General features: G+C 48.6%; 1 protein-coding gene across 1 annotated transcript in view; it reads right to left on the bottom strand.

Moving 5' to 3' along the window:
* Positions 1-3,182: 3,182 nt before the first annotated feature.
* The window catches only part of ANKFY1 (ankyrin repeat and FYVE domain containing 1), a 76,321-nt gene continuing 60,774 nt past the window's right edge, over positions 3,183-18,729 (bottom strand). Inside the window, exons 17-25 of the mRNA XM_057713955.1 lie at positions 18,565-18,721; positions 17,544-17,744; positions 15,837-16,013; positions 11,943-12,090; positions 11,400-11,490; positions 10,985-11,109; positions 9,354-9,500; positions 6,510-6,600; positions 3,183-5,906 (exon numbers count right to left, since the gene is read on the bottom strand). Coding sequence (XP_057569938.1) covers positions 5,774-5,906; positions 6,510-6,600; positions 9,354-9,500; positions 10,985-11,109; positions 11,400-11,490; positions 11,943-12,090; positions 15,837-16,013; positions 17,544-17,744; positions 18,565-18,721 — 1,270 coding nt within the window. The 3' untranslated portion in view covers positions 3,183-5,773. The remainder of the gene's footprint in view (positions 5,907-6,509; positions 6,601-9,353; positions 9,501-10,984; positions 11,110-11,399; positions 11,491-11,942; positions 12,091-15,836; positions 16,014-17,543; positions 17,745-18,564; positions 18,722-18,729) is intronic.

Genomic DNA, 18,729 nt, shown 5'->3' with positions numbered 1-18,729 from the left:
TTTCGGGACACACTCTTCCAGCCTCCGTGAGCTGCTCACTTCCTTGCTCAGTGAGAACTCATTTCCTCTTTGATGCCAACCATTTATAGTAAAAAGCCTCCTCACACCAGGGCAGTGGGTGAATCATCAAAGGATTCGCCACAAGTAGGTTGTCATGTTAATGGTCCAGAAGGCTCAGCCATGAGAAGCTAGTGGTTACAAGAGAAACGCCTCTCCTTCCTCTCTCCTGGGCAAGACTATGGAGGAGGAAGGCAGCCCCTCTCTGATGGAAGCCACAGAAAGTTCAGCTCAGGCAGTTAAGACTTGCTGGCAGAGGGAAACAGAGAAGAAAACTAATACATGTTAGGCAAATGCGCTGGACAGGGAGGGCGCTTTATCTGTTTTCACTGAACCTCTATGCCAGCCTTGAGAGGGTCTTTTTATGGTCCAGAAAAGGGGCATACATACTCCTACCCCCACATCCAATGGTTACAACAGTCATGACAGCGCTGAGCTTCTTGCCCCTGTCCGCTCTCTCTGCCACACCGAGAGCAGTGTTAAAGTGAAGCCTGGGCAGCGGCCTTCCAACATGCTAGAAGAAATTACACTATCTGCCTTTTAATCCTGAGACTCCAGTTCTTCTATAAACACAGGACTAAGAGTGAAGAGCCTGGGATTTTTTAGTCACAGCTCAGTCCCTACAAAGGGACCCATATCAGACCATCACCACCATCCCTAACTCAGCTCCAGGACAAGCTGTGATCTGAAACACAGACCTGACAAACAGGTTAGGGCTGTCTGTTCAGAAATCTGTGGAAATCTGAATTTCCACCCTCAAAAGCACTTCCTACTGCCTGCACCCCAAGCTTCTTGCAAATAGGCAGCAGACACGGCTCCCATCAGCCTGCACTGGAGGGGACCCTCGCTGTGTACACCAGAATGTGTGTACTCCCATGAGAGGAAGGACATATCACATGTTACTGATCTCCTTCCTCAGGGAAACCCTGCGAGCTAGAAAGAACCATGGTCACTTCTATTTTATAGACACAAGAATTAAGGCACAGAAATTATGAGACTTGCCTATTTGTCCTCACATATTATGACATAACACGACCAGTGTTCTCCTCAAGGACGGCTATTAGGATTACCTGGGCTTGTTACAAGGAAGCCCCTAACACTGCCTAGTAACTGAGAAAAGCCACCAGAGAATGAGATTTATCAGTCCCCACAGCTGGTCTGAACCAGTGGTGAGAAAAATGGAGGACAGGTAAAGGAATGGGAGACACTAGTTCAAGAAAGTGTGAGGGCCAGGTGAGCTACTAGATTTGTGCAGCTTGTATGGGGGGATTATGGATCCCTAGATTTGAACTTGCAAACCCCTAAACTCTCCTTAGTTTTCTCTGAAACCCACAGTGCCAGCCCTTCATTCAGACCACGGCCAGCAGAAACCTCACCACGGATGGATCTTCTCGAGTTGCTCCTAAATTATGGAGTAAGGGAGGGAACCCCCAGGGTCCACGGGAGAGCTGCAGTGGGGTCAGGTGGCTGAGCCTGGGCAGCTGTGCTCACGCACGTCACCGTGAGCTGAAGTCTGGGCCGAGAGCACATGACATCCAGGCAGCTGGTCATTACGCCTAAAACAGCTACCTTCTCACTGCTGTCAACAATGTGTTTCTGAAAAGTGTTGGAAATACACGGTTTCCTGCAGGATAGCTGTTAAAGAAATGTATCCATGTCAGGAGTTTAAAAGTTTTTGTTTGTTTTTAATGCTTACTGGTACTTCTTGCATTAAAAGGAACTACAAATGTGTTATTAAGGTTTCCACTTTAAATGCACAATTTTACCTCATTTTATTTATAAGGAATTGTTACAGAAAATGCAAATATCAATATTTGAAAAATACATTCCATTACATGGACTCCAAAGAAACAATGCTGCGAAGCGCCATGGTCCTATATGATGCCCTCGCCCCACACCGAGCACCACCCGGAACGGCTTAGAAGCCAAGGTGACCAACCCAAATGTGTGCTGCAGTTTCTGCCCAGCCCTGCTCCTTGGGACAGCACACAGGTACGTGACAGCAACAGCCAGCTCCACACGTCTGCCAGAAAAGGACGCTAAGTCACGAAGTTGAGCAGGCTGCCAACTCGGGACTCCCTAGCCACAGAATGTTGTCAGTTGTAACAGGTTAATATATTATCTATGCCAACAAAAAAGTAACTATACAGGCAGTGATCTTCCAAAGAAAGTCTTTAAGGCATCTATGATAACTTCTAGAAATTTAATAAGTGTTTAGTGACATAATCAGCTCTTCACTAAATGACTTCCACAAAATGAGAGCGTGGCTTCTAAACCCCTTTAGAAAGTTATTTGTCCTCGGCGTCCTCCTCTCCCTGGCATGGATGGGGAGCGTTGGTGCTCCAGGTATCAGGAGGGGCGGGCTGGCCAGCCCTGTGTGCTGCGCTCCTGGGCCTGGTGCTGAGGGAAGCAGTCCCGGGTCCCGGAAAGAAGCTTGTTTCAGGAGCTCCCTCACAGCCTCGACCTGCGAGCTCCAAACGGGCTGTCATGGAAGCGTTACATTTACTTGCTCCAGCTACTGTCACCTGGGGAGTTCGTTTGCCTTTCAGATCGAAGCATTACATAGTTCAATAGGGTTTTTTCTCCAGATTAAAAAAAAAAAACACCTAGATGGAGATCAAGGCTTTCCCCTGTCCCAACGCTTTTCCTCGACTTCCTGCCTACGGATGAGATTAGCACGACGCCGTTCCATACAACAGGTGGGAGATGTGGGCCGGGAGTGGAGCTGACACAGACACGCCGAGGTCCACGCAGGAACCCCATTCAGGGAGAGGACTGAGGAAGCTGGACAGGGTGGTCACAAATAACTCAGGGCTCTGAGGTAGAGGACGGGGTCACAGGGACCCCACTCCTGGAGAGAATATGGCAGGTGAACGGAGCCATCTAATCCGGCCTTGACTAAGTTGGTGACAGGGGTTGACAACGCACAGGCAACAAACTCCAAACGGAACACATACGCTAATACACCATTCAGTGAGACGCCACTAAAAGGGCAACTGAAAAGTAAGAAGTCCTAAGTGTAGGCACTTAAGTTTGTGGGAAATTCGTGTTCAAGGATCACAGCAAGTTAGTTTTAGCCATTCCATTTATACATAGCACATGGTTTGTACCTTCATCTTTAAAAAAAAGACTCTTAAGAATACACTGTATCATAAGTCTGGTGATGAACAGGCGGCAGTTAAAAAGCTAATTTCCCGTGAGACAGTTGACTGATTGAGCACATCACATTTCAATGAGTTTATTCTTCCTTTCTTCCTGCTCTACTCACTCACAATTGGCAACTTTCTGAATGAATAAAATTGAGTTTTTTCTATTAGTAGGTAAGCTATGGATTAAAATGTAACAAGAACAGCCAGGCAATTCTAGAGTCAAGTCTGACGGCTTGGCAAGCACCAAGGGGACTGAGAGCAGGTCAAGTCCCCCGGGGGCAACCACCACTCCAGGAACCTGAGAGGCAGCCACGGAAGCATCGCGCGTCAGGGAGAGCCTAAGACTGTGGAAAGGTGCTTTTCCTAGAGCCACAAGAAAGCGCCCTGAAGCCAATGCAGAACTCACAAAATGTTCCCCCAACTCGTGGCAGCTAAGTACCATTGCTATCCCTGGACTCTGAAGAAAAAGAAGCTTGACTCAACAATTTCAAACATGATTTTAAGATTTTTAAGTGCAATTAGAGGCAAGATTGTTACTGAAATTGGTATAGTAGGGCAGAGGCAGGACGATCAGCCTCATCCCCAACTGAATTCCCGTCCTGCTCTCTCTACCATGAACATTACAAGACCAGCTATAAAAGTACCGACCACCTCAATTCCTATCTGAAGCATAATTATCTTACTTTCCAATTAAAGAATCAAGCCATCGAACTAAGGCCTACTTCCTTGGGCCCTGTTCAGGCAACAGAAGATGGAAACTGACCACATGCTTCACATGATCAGGTGTCTGCTAAGACTAGCTGTCTTTCTATAAAAATTCTATATGAAATATGTCACAGACTTTAGGGGAGAGGGGAACTCTTCTAATTAATTTTTTCTTTGAAACACTGTACACAAGTTCATATTAACATAGAAAGCATATATATCTTATAAATCACAGAAATATTTAAAAAAAAGTAGCACTCTGGTTTATCACCTCATTTTACACAGATATTTAGGCAACAGGATGGATAAATCTACAGCAACATGGAGGACACACCACTATCCAAACAAATAAAAAAAACAGGCTGTTCCAAAAAAATATTTCGTCCCTTTTTACACATCTATCCATACGTCATTAATGCAAAAAAATGTAGTGGTTATTAAATGTCTGCAAAAAACAGTATGTATGATTGAGATTGTTAACCTCTGAGTATAGCTGTACAACACGTTGTTCATCTCAGAGTTTGTTTTTGTTTTTTTAAAGCAGTGGTAGAAATTTCTCTGTAAATGTGCATTTTTAAAAAACTGGCCAAACCTTCAAAAGAAAAGTTTAACAGGGTTATTATCTGTACTAGCAGCGACTGAGGCCTGAGAGGCTCTGGGGGCCTCATTCAGCACACGAGCGAGCCTTCCAAAACAGGGTCACACACGCTTGGCGGCTGGCTCTTAGGAGGCAGGGCAAGCTACACAGAGCTGGGGCCTGGGACAACAGCACTCACAGCGTAACTGGGAAACTTTCGGCAAGAAGCACTCACTTGGTCAAGGAGACGGACCCTGCCGGCCTCAGGCTGGAGAGTCCCCTTCTCCTCACTTGGCCCGTGTGACTCTCTTGCTTCAAATGACACTCTGCAGGAGTCTTCCCTTTAAGACTTAGTGTGAGCTGAGGTCCAGTCAAAGCTTATCCTTAGAATCACTGATGCACGGACATGTGATGGAATTTTTGAATATGGATTTGTAAACTGGAATCACCAATAATACGCCTATATAAAAAGTGCAGCACAATAAAAGTGCATTTTCTCTACCACTGCCTAGTGGCAGGTGACTGAGGACTCCACAGACAGGACACAGCAAGATGAGAGAACAAGACGGCTGCTAGGAGGTGTCGAGCTGCCAAACCGCAATCCTGACACCCAAGCAGCATGAACACTGGTAAAGCTTTCAGTTGTTAAGGCCACAATTTTTCAGCTCTCATCTTTGAACCCTGTTTAGAAAGATTTCACCTTTTTTAAAGGGGTAGCTCACTAAAAATACAGCTTAGCTTTTCCAAAAAAAAAAAAAAAAGAGAGAGAGAGAGAGAGAGACTTCAGGGCAAGAGGATCCTATTATCTCTATGAAAACACTGTGCAGAAAAGTCCACAGCCACTTACCCTAGAGTAAAGCCAGCTCTCACCGTGCAGCCAGATGCCAGCTTCCTACGGTTAGCCTCTGCCTAGGAGGTCCGCCCAGGCAGGAAGACTCATGGATGCTCTGAGATGGACATTAAGCTACTAGAAAGGAAAATGGTTTTCGAAGCGTCCTTGTATGTTGCTAGCAGAATAGGGTCTAATTCCTATCACATTTACCACTTAGGCTAAAAGGCCTGGTCCAATTAGTGAGACATCTAGTGACCTCAATCATAGTCTGACACACTGACAATCACACAGAATCATCTGAGATGGGGTCTATCACACATGGTCCTTCATTGTTCCAGTCTTTTGCCGCAGGAAGACGACTGCCAGCTCCTGCTCTGGGAGGATCAGGCTGGTGAGCAGAGCAGCTGCTGGGGAGGCGACTGAGGATGTGGCCTGGATCTTCCTGGGGGCTCACTAAGAGACCCCACCCAAAGTCAGTACATCAAAGCAAATGTTGCAAACTCGCACAGGCTTGTTCAGATCAAACTTTATAATAGGAATCTCCTTGGTCGAGCATTTATGGCAAAGAAGACGTCCGCAGTGACGACTGTGGGAGCAAAGAAAGGAAGTGTGAGAGGGGTCCTCGAGAGCTGACGGCTGCCCAGCATGTAAGCACAGCCACGGTGGCGCCCCAGCCAACAAGCAGGCCCACGCCTGGCACTCTGTGGTCAGTTCTGCCCCCTTGCCAGCCAAGCCATACCAATGCATGTATGATTTACAGGCCATGAAAACAAAATTCTAGCCAGTAATTAAGTTAAAGCTCAAGAGAGGCTCAGCAACAGCCAGAGTCTCACGGCAATGGGAACAGCTCCTCACTTCTCAGCAGAGCGGCCTGTGCTCTGGTTGGAAAGCACACTTTCTGGGAGCACATGACCCACTCAGCTTCACCTCAAGCAGGAAGCCTAGGGAAGGCAACACGAGGCCCGACAGGCCGCCTAGGATGTGAACCGCAGCCCCAGCAAGAAAGGCACCAGTATGAGTGCCCGCTGGCCCCCCTGCATCACTAGAAGTGTGCAGGGTCCTGTCACCTTTTGCCCAGGAGAGCACAGGGCCCTGGCAAGTTCATGGTTATCATGGGAACAGGCAGAAGCAATGGTGTCAGCAGGAATCCCCTCGTTCCTCTGGCAAGTGATTGGGGACGGAGACTTACCAGTGATGTTTGCGAGTTGTGACTCCAAACTTGGCAGTGCACTCGTAGCAGTTGGAGCCGTCGCACCATGGAGGCTCCTTGGACAGCATATCTGTTAACACAGCAAAGAGAAGTTCCTGTCAGATAGTGACTGCGCCAGGCTAGACCTGGGGCTCAGGGGGAGCCGGGAAATGGACCAGTAAATAAAGCAACGCATTGCAGAGGGACGTGAGGGATAAGAGAGCAACATATAGTCACGCTTCCTTTCGTGGTGCTTCGCAGATATCATGGTTTTTGCAAATTGAAGGTCTGTGGCAACCCTGCATTTGAGCAAGTCTATTGCTGTCATTTTCCCAACAGCATTTTCTCACTTCATGTCTCTGTGTCACACTTCAGTAATTCTCACAATATTTCAAACTTTTTCATCATTTTTACATTTGTAACGGTGATCTGCAATCAGTGATCTCTGATGTTAGTATTTTAATTGTTTTGGCATCTTTTAGCAATAAAGTATTTTTTAAGCTCTTTATTGGAATATAATTGCTTTACACTCTTGTACCAGCTTTTGAGGTACACCAAAGTCAGTCAGCTGTATTTATATACACATCCCCATATCCCCTCCCTCCCGCGACTCCCCCCCACCCTCCCTGTCCCATCCTGGCCCTCTAAGGCATCACCCATCATCGAGTTGATCTCCCTTTGTTATACAGCAACTTGCAATAAAGTATTTTTTAATTGAGGTATATACACTGTATTTTAGACAGTGCCGTTGCATATACAACAGACCACAGTATAATGTAAATATAACTTGTACGCACTGGAAAACCAGGAAAATTCATGTGACTCACTTTATTGTGGGGGTCAGGAACTGACTGAAGTCTGCCTATATTCTAACTGGGTCAGGGAAAGCTTGACAAAGGAAAATAAGGAGAACCAGCATTTGCCAGGCAGACTGGGGGAGAAAGAAACGGTGTTAAGGCAATGAAACAGCACAGTGTCTGTGGGGGGAACACATGCAGTCGGGGATGCTACAGCAGGGAGAGGGCAGACCAACAGCTGGAGAGACGGGCTGGGGCCCAACGGTAAGGGGAAGAGGGAGGAGGGGACCAGACAAGAGAAATGAAGGAGGCAGAACCTGTCAGGTTTGGCGACTGAACACAAGTCGGGGGTGGGAGGGAGGCAGGGAGCAGGAAGGAGACAAAGGTGAGTCCCAGGATTCTGGACAGAGTGACTGAGTCTGAGATGGAAACACTGGCAGGCAAGAGACATCAGAGAGAGAAGCAGAGCAGCAAAGGAGTTGAGTTTTGCGTCTGTGGAAGCCGTGGGGCATCGAGGTGAAAGTTACCAGTGTAGATGACGGCAGTGACCAGTGGTATTTCTCTAACCACATGCCGCATGGTTTGAGTGCTCCACGCACAGAAGGAGACTGACCTCACAGGGAGGAATCAACCGTCCCCCAGCGCCTTCCACACACCAGCACTGCAGATGGTGTGGGCTCCTGTTCTGAGCTTCTAAAAGGTGGACCAAGAGCACGGCAGATAGCAGACCAGTTACAGAAACACTGTGCTTCAGCACTGGCTCTGCTACAAACCAGCTTTGTGACCTTGGGCAAGTCACCTACATCAACATCACACAGCTACTGAGTGTGTCTAAGCTCGTTTCTCTGCACCTACCACAGGGCTGAGAAGAACCCTGTTCCGTCTGCACTGTGGGTGATGACAGCACAGTGACATATGGCACTCGAGGCACCCTGATTCTTTCTGCCACCTCAGCGGGGATGGGTGAAGACTTGCAATATGAAATCATCAAGCATGAAGCTCTCCAAAAAGAAACATGTACCACAGTGTTCACTGCAGCACTATTTACAATAGCCAGGACATGGAAGCAACCTAAATGCCCATCAACAGATGAATAAAGAAGATGTAGCACATATATACAATGGAATATTACTCAGCCACAAAAAGGAATGAAACTGAGTTATTTGTAGTGAGGTGGATGGACCTAGAATCTGTCATACAGAATGAAGTAAGGCAGAAAGAGAAAAACAAATACCGTATGCTAACTCATATATATGGAATCTAAAAAAAAATGGTACTGATAAACCCAGTGACAGGGCAAGAATAAAGATGCAGATGCAGAGAATGGACCTCAGGACACAGGGCGGGAGGGCAGGGGCGAAGGGGAAGCCGGGACAAAGCGAGAGAGTAGCACTGACATATATACACTATGAAACGTAAAACAGATAGCTAGTGGGAAGCTGCTGCATAACAAAGGGAGATCAACTTGACGATGGGTGATGACTTAGAGGGCTGGGACAGGGAGGGTGGGAAGGAGTCGCAGGAGGGAGGGGATATGGGGATATATGTATAAGTACAGCTGATTCACTTTGTTGTACAGCAAAAACTGGCACAATAGTGTAAAGCAATTATATTATAATAAAGAGCTTAAAAAAAAAGTGTGAAGCTCTCCTCGCCACAAAAGGAGCACAGAGGAGGAAGAGTCAGTGGGGCTGAACCAGAGGCCACTCTCAAGGATGCAGAGACCTGGCATCGGCTGAAGGATGAAGGGTGTGCAGACACGTGGCCAGGAGCCATGGGAAGGGGGCATGCCTGGAGCTCATGGATTTCCGGTAGGATCCGGGGACATGGGAAACCGACAGGAGCCCCGCTGCCAACAGTGACCCTCCCTCCCCTGCTCAAAGGCCCTTCATGGTATTCACAAAGTCCTAAACCAGGTGGGGCCTGGAAAACTACTGGTTCAGATGGTGGAGCAACTCATTATGAGATTTCAAGCTCACCAATACATGCAGATAATCAACACTGTCACTGTGCTTGCACTGAGAGAGCAGTTAAGTGGGCCGCTCACCTAAGAGTCTAAACAGCAGCTGCTTGGTGGCAACCTGGTAGTTGAAGATGTTGATTCCCTGGTTGTTGTTCACCCCCAGGCGAGCCCCCGAGCGGACGATGGCACGGCACAAGTTGGCATTCCCTTTCATGTACGCCAAGAGCAGCACTGGAACACAAAACCACAGGCAGGCCTATTTGCCACGGCGAAGGGCAGGACAGAGCCCTGGCAGGACACTGTCAGCAAAGTCCCCACTGGCACACCAGGGCCCTGCGGCTCTGGGGAGGCCCCACAGGGGGTCTGCAGCATCTTGCAGCCAAGGACTGGCCGTGAGCCAGGGGCTCCAGAGCAGCTCCAGCTCCAGAGACACGCGCTTGCCCATTCAGAGCTTTGGCCACCAGAGAACTGAGGTGGGATCAGACACTGAAGGAAAAATACACCACTGTCTCAGCAGCCTTCCTCTGGCACAAACACCGGCGGGGTGAGGGACGAAGCTCTTTTCACACAATGTAACTTCTTCTAAAGACTCGTGAGGTGTGTACTCAGAAGAAAACAATACATTAGTGTGGTAAACCTGCTCCAGAAAGTTCTACCCCAGGGAGCCTCTCTCCTGTGCAGGCGCAGGCAGGGGGACACCCCGGATCTGGCCAGACCATCCTGCCAGCCCTCCCTACCTGGGCATGAAGCACGCGCCCGCCTGCCTGCCCACCCACCCGCTCCTGCACAATGGCGCTCGCTGGGGGCGGCGCCGGGTGCAGCAGCTCACTGCCAGGGCTGACGGCTGACGCTCCAGCTCGCCGTGGCTGGCTTCAAAAACATGAATCAAGGCCAAGCACTCTTCCCAAGGCTAAGAGCTGATGACAAAATATTTGGCCCCATGTTCAGGTCTGGGCCACCCTTCAGTGACTGCACTGCTGCCCGACGCCATGGAGGCTCTGTCTGGGATGGTGGCCGGTGAGCGGGCACGTGCCAGCAGCAAGGAGCTTAGAGAGCCCTGTGCTGGGGAGAAAGACATCTGCGTTTCCGCTTTGTTTCCTTACTTGAAAAACGGGGACACACTATATGCACTGCTTACCTTATACAGTTGTTGTGTATCCAACAAGAAGGTGAATGCAAAAGTCCATCGGAAACACTATGAAAGCTACACAAATTAACATAGTGATTGTGGATGCCTAGAGCAGTACCACGAGAGAGGCCTGTTTATTAATCCGCTCAGTTAGACATCAGACCTTATCTGTATACAACGCTTTTTCAAAGCACGTAAACATGTACTGCAGCACAGTTCCTCCTTCTGAAGCACTTGCGATGTGGCTATATTTCCTCTCTCTCTCTCTCTCTCTCTCGGGACTTGGAAGCTTGGGTAGGGACCTGGCTGACTGGATTCAAGGTAGACGAGGGCAGTAAAAACAGCTGGGCAGGCCTGTCTGGACACAGACATGACTGTGGAGCACTAGATACACATCAGAGGCACTCGTGCCTAAAATCAGACGCTGCCAAACTCCGCCTCAGGACTCTTGACAGATTCTCACAGAGCCCGACCGAAATGCACTGGGCTGAATGTCCTTAAGTAACGGCATGTCTGCCTGGGCTCTTGTTTTTCTAGGAAGCAAGGAACACCTGTGAGACGGGACAGACAAAACCTTATCACGTACCCGTGCTTCCTTCTGCATCTGGTTTATCCAGGGGATACTCAGGCATGCACTCCAGGAAGAGATCAAAGATGGCTGCTGCGTTCTCCTTGCCATATTGTCCCAAAATGTGCAGCGGCGACTGGCCTCTGATAAAACAAGTTGGAAAAGTTAGGTATATATCTGCCAGTCATCATGCACAAAAGAAATGGGATTTCTTGAACTCTGTAACGCTGGATAAATCTAAAGGGCACAATAATCATGAAACTTTTCCTAAAAAGTATTTTTGAAAAGCAAAATTCCAGGGTACCAAAGGCTGGTGAAGTGCCCCACTGGCCAGTTCTGCAGCGTGCCCCTGGGACTAATAACAAGCACCTGTGACCACCAGCTTGGAGGGACAGGCCAGGGGATGTGGAGCCCCTGAAGCACACACACTCACCGTAGATTAAAGGCTTCAGCATCTACGGTGCATTCTGTCAGGAGGACCCTGATGTTGTTGAGCCGGCCGTGCATGACAGCGAGATGAAGAGCTGGGGAGGAAACCCGCTTACAGTGCAGGCCCAGAGCACATGCACAAAATCTCGACTCTTCCTCACCCTACAAACCTCCCTATAAATGGGACTCAGCCAGAGCGGCCACCGCCCACCCACAGAGCCATCCTTTCCGGTCTGCACCATCCCCAAGAATGACTCCTACATAAAACCTCCTAAGATTCGCCCTCTGCTGCTACAGTTATCCAAAGATGGGAGGTAATGGTTTCACAAGAAGCCATTTAGGCTTCTAGGGTTACCATTCACATCAGGAGGCTGCCCAGGCCCTGCTCAGAAGCAGGCTGCATGGCCAGCTCAGAGCATTCCCTGCCACAGCCCTGACCCTGTAAGAGCCAACCTCCAGGACGGGCAGCAGGCCCCAGGGTGCAGTGCTGCTCCTCCCCTAGAAGGGAGGCACTCAGCACTGCACACGGGGAATGACTGAAAGTTACCATTATTTCCATTCTCATCCACAGCGGCAAAGTCCACTCCATTCTCCAAGAGGACTGAGCAGATGGTGGGCAGGTCCTGCTGGGCAGCGAGATGGAGGGCAGTCTGGCGGTGCTTGGTTAATTCATTCACTTTGGCTCCTGCAAGAAGCTGTGGAAGTTGATTACGTGAGCAGCCACTCTACCACAATCAACCGAGGTCCTGCGGAGGGGCCAGGCCTGCCTATCTTCTGCCTCCACAGAATCTGCTCTGCCAGCAAATCTGGGAGCAAAATCCTGCCGAGGCACAGGCCATGAAACCTGGTCTCAAGGGCAAACTGGTAATTAAAATGTTGAAAAAGCCATTCCTTACGACATAGAAATTCTGAGACTTCGGTATATAAAATTACACAGGACTGCAGTGATGTTCGCTGTACTATATAAGGATGTCGACTGCTTAGAACAGTAAAACCAGACTGCAGAAAAGATTTAGTTATGAAAATTATAGTATATGCAAACAACAGAACAGGTAGCCACTAAGATGATAAAAATTTATGGTTTAACATATATCTATGATATACTAAGTTTAAAAAAGAGGCAAGTTAGGCCTCTCTCGCCTTCTGAGATGGCCCACACTCTGTCTGTGGAGTGTGTTTCTCTCTAAATAAATGCACTTATTACCAATCAAAAAAAATAAAAAATTAAAAACAAATAAAATTAAAATTAAAAAAGGCAAGTTAGAAGACAGTAAGACAGTGTAATTCCATTTGGAGAGACAGAGAGACAGAGAGAGAGAAATGCATACGCACACACAAACTTCGAAGGTGTTTAAAAGTATGTATACCAAACTCAGGGCAGAGTCGGGAGTGAAAGGGAGATACTAACTGCTTTATATCCTTATGTGCTTTAAGGTTATCCACAATAAAAATGTACTATTTTTTATTTTTTTAAAAGAAAGAAAGCAACATAAAGAATTACAGAATCAAAGAGAGGAAGGTCCTTTAAACAATGTCTGATATATTCATTTAGTATTTGAAGTTCATTCATCATCCACTCTCTAACAAAGTTTCAAAGACAGTTGCTGATAACAGAAAAGAATCTGTACTTTGCATTCAGAGCCCAATTTGCCTCTGCTGAGGTCTGAGGCCATCCTTGGTCCCTTTGTGTGTGCAGGCACTCTGCCCCTGGGAAAACCTAGGCAGCGGGTGAGCTGCTCTGGTTCTGACCCTGACTTCCAACTCCCAGCCCCCCAAACCTCTAGGCGCCTTGTCAAATCACTCACAGGTCCAGATAGGACATTATCAGAGGGGTATTCATGGTCCTGAGTGCTGTGCTAGGGTCATCGCTAACCCCAAGGCTGGTTAACTGAGAGTAGGGGGAGAGGTTTGGATAAAGGCATTGTTTCAGTGTGAACAGGTTCCAACATTAAGCTATATCGATAAATAGAGAAAGGACTACATGGCAATTGTTTGGAAGATCAGCTGTTTCTAGGAGCTCCTATCACCTGCAAGGTCAAGCCTTTGAAAGACAGAAGCATGACCCTGAGGAAGAGACCATGGCCCTAGATTCTCAGGGTGGCAGGCAGACCGACAAACACGTGGCCCAATTCCCTATTCACCTCTGCCTCCTTAGCTGCTCCCTCACGTCCAGTCTGTGCCTGGTGTCCAGCAGACCCACACCCCCAGTCACTCTCCAGTCCATCCTTAGCTGCTGTTGCCTCCCCCAGGCCTCTCCACTGCTGCCCCTGCCCCTACACCCTCACATCCCATCCCCAAAGCAGATGCTCTCTCAGCTCTAACACATGTCAAGTCATGAGGATTTTCCTAAAAAGGATTTTTCAAAAACAAAACTGGCAGGGCACCCAAAGCTGGTCAAGTGCTCCAGTGGCCAGTTCTGATGGGAGGCACCAGCAAGTGCTGGCTCTGTAAGCCAGCCAGGTGACGGGGAGCCCTGCTCTTGGCTCTGGACCATGCTCTCAGCTCAAACACTCTACTACTGAAACGATAAAGGCTGCTCACAGTTCTTGGTTTCACATATGACACCCGCAATCTGGTCTCTACCTGCCTCTCCAACCACATCTCCTTCTACTCTCTACTCAAATTTCAACCAAACTTCTCTGCTTGAAACACACCACATGCACTTCCCGGGCTCCACAACTTTGCTCAGACCCTTCCCCTGCCTGGGTGGCATTAGGTTGTCCTGGAAAAGGCTGGTTTTGGAGTCAAATAAAAATGGCCGAAATCCCAGCTATACTACTAACTAGCTGATAATCTTGAGGGAAGAAAATTCTTTGAGATTAAATTTTCTCCTTTGTAAAATGTAAAAAATTTCCTATATCCCTCTGAGTGGTTTTGAGAATTAAGAGGCAGTAGCTCCCTGACATCAGTCTTGGTGATAATTTTTTAGATCTGACACCAAAAGCAAGTGCAGCAAAAGCAAAAATAAAAAACTGGGACTACAAACTAAAAAGCTTCTGTGCAGCAAAGGAAAAACAATCCAATTAAAAATGGGCAGAGGATCTGAATAGATATTTTTCCACAGACAACATGCAGATGGCCAACAGGCACATAAAAAGATGCTCAACATCACCAATCATCAGGGAAATGCAAATCAAAACTACAATGAGATACCACGTCACACCTGTCAGAACGGTTATCATCAATACCAAGTGTTGGCAAGGGTGTGGAGAAAGGGAAACCTCATGCATTGTTGATGGGAATGTAAACTGGTGCAGCCACTAAGGAAAAGGAAAAAAGTATGAAGGTTCTTCAAAAAATTCAAGATAGATCTACCATACGATCCAATACTTCCACTTCTGGGTATTTTTCCAAAGACAAAAACACTAATTCACAACGACATATGGACCCATGTTTAAGTGCAGCATTATTCTCAATAGCCAAGATGTGGAAGCAACCTGAGCACCTGGGATGGACGGAAGGATGAAGAGCTGTGCTATGCACACATGGTGGATGATACTCAGCTGTGACAAGGACCGGAATCTTGCTATTTGTGGCAGCATAGATGGACCTCGAGGGCGTTATGCTAAGTGAAACATGTCAGACAGAGAAAGACAAACACCATACGACCTGACATGGGGAGTTTATAAAACAACAAAAACCCCCAAGCTCATAGATACAGAGAATAGACTGGTGGCTGCCAGAGGCAGGTGGGGGGGGTTGGGGGTGGGGGAGTGGGGGGGGGGGGCAAAATGGGTGAAGGTAGTCAAAAGGTACAGACTCCCAGCTGTAACATAAATAAGTCCTGGGGATGCATGGTGACTACAGTGAATAATACTGTATTGTATGTCTGAAAGTTGCTAAGAGTAAATTTTAAAATCCTCCTCACAAGAAAAAAATCTCCGGTAACTAGGTATGGTGACGGATGTCAACGAGGCTCGTGCTGATCGTTTTGCAAAACATATAAACACTGACTCAATATGGGTTATATACCCGAAGCTAATTTAATGCTGTCTGTCAATTCTACCTCAAAAAAATAAATAAGACTAATGAGAAAGAAAGAGAGAGGGAGGGAGGGAGGGAGGGAGGGAGAGAACTCACTAGAAAGCACCGGCTGAGCGCCTGACAGAGCAGGCAGACAGCTGGAGCTGTCTCCCTTCCCTCTCCCTTTTGTCTCCCTTCCCTCTCCCTTCCCTCGAGGCTCCCACTCTGCCTCCCCTACCCACACGCCGCCTCCCCTCACCGCCTCGCTCCAGCATCCTCCTGCCCTCGCAGCCCGCACGGCCCTCAGGACATGCTGGCCACGGACACACCTGCTTTTCCAAGTGCACTGACCGCCTCCCCAAGCTCCCGCTGGCCTTTCACAACACCTGGCAAAACACCTGTGATGAGACAGTCCGCACACACCCTACAACACGCTTTGTCCACATGTGATGTGTAATCACGTTTCAGTGACACTTACCAAATTGCGGACAATAATCTCTGAGCCTGCTTGGACAGCAAGGTGCAAAGGGGTCAACTTGGAAGCATCCTGGACTCTGGAATTCACGTTAGCCTGGACACTGATCAGGAACAGCACGCTTTCGATGTCAGAGTTCTGAACAGCCACGTGGAGAAAATTCCGGCCCTTGTTATCCACCTAAGGCAACAAGTGGGAACCAAAGTATTAGTGGGCTCCCCATGCAAGAGGGCCTCCTGAGCACCTGCGAGCTGCCCTGAGCGCTGGAGAGGCCACGGTGTCATCCTCCCTCGGTTCCAGGAAGCTCCCTTCCAAGAACCAACACTAAATGCCCCCCCCCCCCCCACATTACAGACCCACTCTGTGTATTTGTGCATATGACCACGAGTGCACGGCCACATCCATGTGGTCAGAAAGAGGGAGCTACTCCAGCTGCCCCACACCCTCCTACAGCAGGAGTGGACTTGGACAGGGAAAGGAAGGCACCAGAATACTGGGATGCACAGGGAAAGGCAAAGGCGGGCACCAGCCGTGGGAGTCTCCTGTTTTGGCTAAAACAAGCACCCAGAATTCTAATACTATGGCTACACACCAGCCTGACCCCTGAAGAGCCAAGCCTTCAGAAATTTCCAGAAAGTCTCCTCCTCCCTGAGCTACAGGATAATCATCCGTGTTGGCAGAGACCGCCAGCACAGTATGTCACAGACTTTGCACCACTGATGCGAAGCAGACAAAAGCTCACTCACATCAAACCACACAGGACACGACAGCTACCAGAGCTGTCATGTCAGTGTGAGGGCTCAGGAAGAAGTGAGGGAGACACACGTGCTACACACACCACACTCCCTCACATACCACACACCTCTCTCTCTCTCACACACACACCCACACACACCCACACCCCAACGTATCTGCAAAGGACTTGGATCAACAGCACTGGTTTCATGCTAGACGGGGAGGAAATGTGAGCTGACTGTCTCCATTCATGAACGTTTTACCCCACGTGAGCAAGGGTGAGGTCAGCACCTACACAATCAGTCACACTGAGGCAAATGCTGAAGGAAAGGGATGCACAGAAGCCTGAAATACAAAGCAGAAGTCTTCACCCACGTTAGGGCTTCTGTTCAAGTCCCAAGTTTCCATTTTACCTTCATAAACCGCTACTCGTAAATCTTGGCATAAACAGATAAATAAAGTGCTGGACGGAGATTCAAGTGTCTGAGGACTGACAACAAACCCATCACAGCTCCGGCTTCCAATCAGCTGCCACGTCCTTTCCCGCCCAGTCTGCTGCAGGTCAACAGCTCGCCATGCAGAGCCAGGACAACTGAGCCTGCTAAGCCGAGCGCTGACAGCTCCTCGAAAACCCAACAGGACACTGAAAGCTCCTCCGGTTCAACTTCAACCCTTTGAAGACGTTCGTTACTACGGCAAGTAAACCACCATGCAAAAGCAAAGCGTGCCCTCAGGTGTACAGGCACCGAGGTCCTGTCACCGGGCCCAGCCACCCCCAGCTTCCTTCCACACGCGGCACCAGCAGGCGGCTGATGTGTAGGGCAGAACTGGCACGTTCCAGCCAGCACTGAGCGGACACCTGAATGGCCAAAATTCAAGAAAGGGGAGTATAAATGTCTTTAACAGAAGAGACCTGTTTAGTTGGTGACGTGTTTAATCTCCACGTAACAGGCTCTGCTGTGCTGGGTCACTCACCTGCTCAGCAGCTCCGGACTCTCGCTTCAGGATGGCCTCGGCCGCCTTGTTGTTCTTGTAGGTCATGGCGCAGGCAAAGGGGGTCAGGCCCTGCCTGTCTCGGACGTTCAGGTGGATGTCGGGGTGAGAAATCAGCAGCTGAATGATGACGCCGTGTTGGTTGCTGATGGCCACGTGGACAGGCGTTCTTCCCTCTGCATCCTGTGGGCACAAGGCACAGATTTCAATGTTCAAGCGAAGATAAAACCCAGGAAAAATAGGAAGGGGAATAACTGATAGATCAGATTCAGTTCTGAGAATCAATACTGCCACTCTGTATTTGAAATCAGCTTTTCAAGAGGCCAAACACAGAGATGACCAACAGCCACCCCCCTTACCTCCACGCTCCAGTGACCAGAGGCACAAAAACATTTGGTTTAGAAAAGCTGCAGTCAACTCACCTCTAAGTTAAACCACTAACTTATCTGCAGGACAGTGCACACAAATGTTTTTTTTTTTTTTTTTGGCCACCCTGTGAGGCATGTGGGATCTTAGTTCCCCAACCAGGGAATCGAACCCACGCCCTCTGTATTGGAAGCACAGAACCTTAGCCACTGGACCACACAAATCTTTACACTAGAGCGTTGAAAAGCATCAAGGAACATAAGTCAGGGATGCCCCATTGTACTACTGGAACATTTTCCTAAACAGAGTACCCAGCTGGCGACTGGAACAAATTCTCAATGGAAATCTGTAACTAATGGGGACGGGAGGCAAAGAAAAGTTGATTGAACAAATCTTCCTCACTTTGTAGAAAGGACAAAGGCACAGAGAAGAAACGCCTTAATCCGAAATCATTAAAACTACTAGACAGGCTGTATGACCCAAGAGACAGTCACTTCATGTGTCCATCCCTTAGGCCCAGTCATGGTAAGGCAGAGGCCCGGGACCGGAGACTCTGCAAGGTCCCTGGCCGTTAGAGGAGATTTCCCTGATTCTGGGGTTACCATCCATCTCCCTGGAAAAGAGAGACTCTCCATACCTGTGCATTTACGTTGGCACCAAACTCCAGAAGACACTGTATTGTCTCTTCCAGCCCCCAGGAGGCTGCCAAATGCAAGGGCGTCTGCCCATCTCTGGCCTCTTCCTCCCCTTCTCCATTAGCACCAGGTTGTCTGGGACTATTCACATCGCAGCCACTGAAAGG

This window comes from Hippopotamus amphibius, chromosome 17 (assembly GCF_030028045.1).
Source record: "Hippopotamus amphibius kiboko isolate mHipAmp2 chromosome 17, mHipAmp2.hap2, whole genome shotgun sequence".
Classification (NCBI taxonomy): domain Eukaryota; kingdom Metazoa; phylum Chordata; class Mammalia; order Artiodactyla; family Hippopotamidae; genus Hippopotamus; species Hippopotamus amphibius.
The sequence above is the reverse complement of the archived record's forward strand: the minus strand, read 5'-3'. Positions and strand labels throughout refer to the sequence as shown.